Below are 6,367 nucleotides of genomic sequence, written 5' to 3' on the forward strand. Positions count from 1 at the left end.
CTTGTGCCTCACTGCCTAGTCGATGTTGTCATTTCCCTTCATGTCTATCTTGTACACCTCCTTCAGGTCTTGTAATGGTGGCGGAATTCGTTGCCTCCATCCGAATTACCGCAACACCCGATTTGTTTCGTGTATTTCCACCGTTGCGTACACTATCAACGACACATTCGCATTCCACATCTACCGATTGCCTAACACTTTTAGCGGGATGTAAGATATGACATTGGTGTCGGCGTACGACATTTATTCAAACTAAAAAGTAAAATTGTAAATATCGTTATTTATGAATTTTTTTACGAATCAATACGTAATTAATATAGGTTCAAAAGAATAGGTATCTAACCTCGACTTCTGAGCGTTGATCTAACAACAGTTTAATATCTTCTGGATCCTCAGGCAGTCCCACGTAGCTCGATCTATGGTTTCACCTGTACAAGTGATATGTTAGTCGAAACGTATAATAATAAAAATTATTGTACAACTACGTGTTTGCTATGTTTACCTCGTCACCAAGGGAAACATATATGGGTCGGTCATCTTGGGATGTAGAAATGGTAGTCGCCACCAGGCTTACGACTGTAGTAGGAGTAGACAACCATCGATCAACGTCGCACTCAGTAGCGTGGCCTGACACATCTCCCGGTATAATGTAGACAATATGGCAAATCCCCAACTTAGTTTCATAGATACATTGCAGTCCACTAGATGTAATAGCCACCTTACGTGTACCAAATTTTGAAATTTTTCGGGGCATTAAAATGCCCCGATTAACCTCATGATGTATGCTCGGGCGTATTGTTGTATGACCTTCTCCATTCAGTTTTCAGGGTCTTTGTAGAGCTTGTTGAAATTATCCTTCAACTAGTTCATCGATATTCGACCACTTTCAAACTTTTCCAAGATCTTCCCCAATAGTGATTGGTAGAGGCTCTTTTTGCCCGGAACGATTGCTAATCCCATGATGACTAGCTCATCCATTATCAAACTGAGTTGTAGCGCTACACCTTCGAGTGTGATTCTACGTTTGCGGCGTGAAAGGTGGAAAGTGTGTGTTTAGGGCCTCCATCTTTCCACCAACACGCTGATTAGTTGCAAATCGAGTTTGCAGCCCCAAGACATGCGAGATGCATGTAAGAATCGAAACGGTTGCAAGTGGCCACAAATTTCAAGAATAGTAGGCTTTCCTATATTATGGATAAAGCCCTCTAGAATACGATTATCAGCCTATTTACACAATAAAAAATTAAATTTAACATTATTGAAATTAACAAAATTTAAATTTCGATCTGACCATTGCTAATTGGGTGGTAGAAATATGCTTGTTGTCAAATCGGATTAAGGAGATGACCATTCGTGATAAATCGATTTAAACGAATAAGAATGAGATAATTTAAAAAAACAATATTTTTAAATAAAAATATCAAAATATTAAAAAGTTAACAGCTGAATGAGATAATTGAGAGAGTTGAGAGAAGGATGTGAATGAAAAAATGAATTTGAGAGGTTTTTATAGTGTAAAGAAAAAAGTTATCGTTGGGTGTATTTAATTTTTTTTACCATTGGCGATAGCGTTCAAAAAGCCGTTGGAATCTGACTGTTAACAGTTAGACGCAGTTTCCAGTTAAATCAACCTATATCCCTGATTAATTTTAAAACCGGCCTAAAGGTAAAGTTCTAATTAAAAATAAAAATCAACCTCTAGGCCTTATTTTGCAGTTGTGCTGTGTATGCAGGTGAACTGAACTGAAAAAACAGTAGGAAAAATGGTGTAAAGTAGATTATCCCTTTTGTTGGTGAAGCCCAAATTGATGATTTTCCACCCAATGATTGTTAAAGTTTGAGCTTGGTGTGGATTTTGTAGATCATTTTTTTGATTAAAATTGTGGTTATACTTATCGGTTTACATGGATTTAGTTTCTTTTTAATAATGGTTATACTTATCGGTTTACATGGATTTAGTTTCTTTTTACTTTTATTTTATCATCACATTTTAGACAACTGGTTTATTTCGTCAAAAAGTGATGTGGGTCAACAATTTTTTATCAAAAATTCATCATTTTCAGGTTAAATTCTCAAGATTAATTATTATACTGGTTGATTTATGTGAATTTCAATTTTTTTTACATCTGATTTCAACATTTTTCACGTGAGAAGTAGATTTGGATAGATGGTACATTTACTTCAGTAAAATTAAAAATAACAGTATGATAAAATTAATTATTATAATTGTGAGATAAAAGATTTTATTGCACCATAATCACCGCCCATCCAAAGAGGACCTTAATCAACAAATAATTTTAAAATCATATTTTAATCTATTCTTAATGTTGTTGCTTGATTTTCGAAAGATTAAATAAGGAAAGAACGATAATCTTTATTTCAAACCTTATCCCTAGAGATAAAATTTAGATAAATAAAAATTTATGAGATAAATATTCAAAATATTTTAAAAGTTAAATTCAGTTTTAAGTTAATAAATCTTATCTAAAGGCCAAATGAATGATCATTTAAAAGAAACTTATAAATAGGTAGTTGATTGGCATTACTTATATGTGGTTTTAGAGTGTCTAAGTTAAACACTTTGCTTTATTCTGTTATTTTTTGTTTTTTATCTGACACTTTTGTAAGAATTATTTGGAGAGTTTTATGATTGGTTTAATGACAAATTTAGTCATTAACGTTTATATGTTTTGTTAAAATGGTCTTAATTGTACTTTTAAGTCTTTTTTGACACCTTTCTTCTTTTTTTCAATTTGCTTTTTCTAATAGATTTAATGAAAGTACTATTAAAAAATTAACGGGGATGATGTGAAATTTCATATATATAATATTTTTAATGAGATGTAAATTATTACTTAGATAACCCAATAAGATAATTATATGTGGAAAATAATAAAATAAATAATACATTAAATTAAAAAAAATAATTCTTAATTTAAAGAAAATAAATTTAATTATCTAAAAAAAAGTTAACTCAATAAATAAACGTATGAAAGATTGAAACCTTTTGAAAGAAAAAAAAATTAAAATCTTAAATTTATTCATTAAATATGTTAGAAAAAGCAGATCGTAAAAAAGAATAAAAGTTGATGGCTAAAAAAAGTTCAAAAATACAATCAGGACCATTTTGACAAAACATGCAAACCTCAGTGGCCAAATTTATCATTTAGCCTTTATGATAATTTGTATGTGAGGTTATTTGAGGTGAGTGATTGTAACAATTGGGTTCATTATTGTATTGTAATTGTCCATCGTGTAAGGGTAGATCGAGTTTAAGCCAATAAGTGATTTGAACAATTGTTGAATAAAATCATTCACTGAGTGAAGTTATGTAGAGTAGGACTGGTGAATCTGAACTGCATCAATAGATATCGTGTGTTTATTTCTCTATAACAAATCGATTTATTCATAAAAATAAAAAATATAAAAATAATTATGTTAAACTTTTAAAATGTTTTTGCTTGTATGGTAATTTAGTTGTACTCGATGCTATTTTTTTTTTGAAATTTTATATTGAATTTTGAATTTTTTAAAATAATTTTATAAATTTGTTATTATTGACATAATATGTAAGACAAATAGTGTCACATCATCAATATGAGTTATTCGTGGACTACCACGCAAGTTGCCATGTCAACATCACTAAAAATTAATGTTTTAATCAATATTTTTTATTAAAAAAATTATTCAAAATAAAAAAAATAAGGGCTAAATTGAAAAAAGATGTAAACGTTAATAACTAAAATTTAACATTATATAATAAAATAAAATGAATTTTGAAAAACAAGAGATGAAATTTGAATAAAAAATTTGAGTTAGTCGTTTGAAATTTCTTAAAAGTTTAAAATTATTGTTTACCCAAACATAAAAATTTAATTTAAAATTTTTTAATACTTTGTTAAAAATGATTCTCTTATAGTTACTTTATAAGGTTTGTCTAATATTTTTCTGTTTTGAAATGAATAGTTGTACAACATTTTACAAGTGAAATCAATCAATGCTCAAATCAAAGGTTTCAAATTCAATGATCTATAAATACAACTGTTCTTTTTTTCTTTCTTTGCATCATCTCCCACATCCAGTTTCATTTCCAAAAAAAAAAAAAAATTCACCATATTTTCTAGTTGGTGGTAAATCAAAATTTTGATGATTTACAATTGGTGAGAAGCATCATTAAGAACATGTTCTCTACACATGGGACAAGTCCCTTGTCGGCTTAGCCATTCATCTATGCAGTTCAAGTGGAAGCTATGGCCACATCTTGGCAGATTTCTGCCCATTTCTCCTTCCTTTAAACCCTATAAAAAAAGCACATACACAAACATCTCATTTCACTCCTTTACTGTTTTCTGATTATTTTTTTCATTATAATTTGTTCTTACCTGTAAGCAAATTGAACAACAAGGTTCCTCCATTGATTTGATGATGATGTCATCACTGGAACGAAACTGATGTAGTGGAAGCCTTTGAATGCAATGTCTGGACAAGCCTTTTGCTCCATTTACATCATAAATGTCTGAGATTTCTCTATATGTTGGTTCAACTGAGTTAATACTTACTTGCCATTGGTAAGCTTTCAACACTGCTGGACTCACCCATTCAATGAACACCTTCCCATTTACTAAGCTAACTAATAAAGCTACCTGTAAAAAAATAATATTTAATGCATTGTTAAAAACGAATATGGTAGTGGTCTGGAATTTATTTCTCATCCCAACTTGAATTAGCAAAATCCTACCATATAGGTATATACCTTTGATAATGACTCCCCATCCACCAATGATTCCAGTAACTGAACGGCTGTGATTGCACCTGCAACTGCACCAATTCCAGCTCCTCTCAAAAACCCAGTTTCTGTTGTTTGTCCTTTCATTGCTCCAACTACTGTTCCCACCATAGATCCTCCTTTAAAAACCAAACAAACAAACGTTGAGTCTCAAAGAAAACATGTTTATATATCTATATATGTATATGTATATGTATATGTATAATTTGTATATATACCTAATGCAAAAGTGCAGGTGGAAGCAGCAAAGAAGGTTCTTTTGAACACACTAATGAAGAAGCCAATTGGAAGATGTTTCATTGCAGCAAAAACCCAGTCTCCACACCTAAATGGCACCTCAGTTATGCATGAAAACCACTCCATTAACATTGGCAGAAAAAAAAAACAGTGAAGGGGGCTGTTTGGTTGAATGTTTTAGAAAATGAAAAAGAGATGATTTTGAAGAAGTTTAGAAAAGCATTTATAGAGTCAAGAAAGCAGGCGGCATTAATGAGGGGCCAAGTAAAGTAAGGCCCCTAATGCATGCACGAAATATCCAATGGGGGAGGGGGCTACGTATTTTAGATTCTCACAATGTCATATGTAACATCTAAAATGACATTTAAGGAGTTTAGGGTTGGAATTTTGGACATTTTACTGTGTGTTTGAGAATACTGATTCTGAATTGCCCTTACGAGACAATGTTAAGTTAAGAAAGGAAATTAAAATTGTCAAATAAGGATATGGATAATATATATATTTACATGATTTTCACGAGAAACTGTCATCAGTTAGGTTTCTTATAGGAAACCTTTTACAGCGCCATACAAGAAAAGGAAGCATGAACTCCTAGATGGTATATTAACTTTTTCTAGATTAATAATTCAATTTAATTTTTAGCCCCTCAATTTAAATGGAAAAATTAATTTTTAGTCCCTTTTAAAAATTAATAATTCAATTTAAACCCTTAGTTTCTTTTTAATTTTATCTTGATTTCCCTAATAAAGAAATTAGAAGCTTAAGATATACTAATAACATTAGGTGAGAAGACCTAAACTCACATTAAATTTGTGGTGTTTAAAATGTTTAGTTAAATCAATTTGCCACCATTTTGATTTAATCATTTGACCCTTTCGTATCTAATAAAGTTGTTTGTTTTCTTTCTCAAGTAGGTCAATTATTTTATTCGTGGACAACGTTTGAAAACACTGTTAACTCACAACCAAAAAAATCAAGTGAGACTGAAATTAATAAAAATAATAAAGAAAAAAAAAGGGGGTTCCAGTTCAAAAATATTTCCCTCTAAAAAAGAGAAAAAAATGGGGAAAAAATGATGTATATTTACAATCTATATAATGAATACTAATTTGAGTCATTCAATACCAAGTAGTCCAATGAGTTATGAATAAATTCGGGTTGAGTCCAATTGGTCATTAGGGGAAGAACCTGACAACTTGTCTGCAAACCCTAAGCAATTGGAAATGGAGATATTGGTTGTCCAAAGCTATCCAAACAGTTGATTTTCATGTAATAAAAAGGGGTTGCTTTGGCTTGTCAGTTGCCAAAATAAAAAACCAATGGGCAACCAATTTCAGGCTAAAG

At 30.9% G+C, this 6,367-nt stretch overlaps 1 protein-coding gene across 1 annotated transcript; it reads right to left on the minus strand.

The window, feature by feature from the left end:
• Positions 1–3,998: 3,998 nt before the first annotated feature.
• LOC107916931 (NEP1-interacting protein-like 1) lies at positions 3,999–5,231 on the minus strand. Its single transcript, XM_016846305.2, has 4 exons — positions 5,005–5,231; positions 4,754–4,905; positions 4,383–4,643; positions 3,999–4,298 (listed from the first exon to the last, which is right to left on the minus strand). The coding sequence occupies exons 1-4, from the start codon at positions 5,153–5,155 to the stop codon at positions 4,152–4,154; spliced, it is 711 nt and encodes a 236-aa protein (XP_016701794.1). The 5' UTR covers positions 5,156–5,231; the 3' UTR covers positions 3,999–4,151.
• Positions 5,232–6,367: the final 1,136 nt, after the last annotated feature.

This window comes from Gossypium hirsutum, chromosome A01, assembly GCF_007990345.1.
Source record: "Gossypium hirsutum isolate 1008001.06 chromosome A01, Gossypium_hirsutum_v2.1, whole genome shotgun sequence".
Taxonomy (NCBI): domain Eukaryota; kingdom Viridiplantae; phylum Streptophyta; class Magnoliopsida; order Malvales; family Malvaceae; genus Gossypium; species Gossypium hirsutum.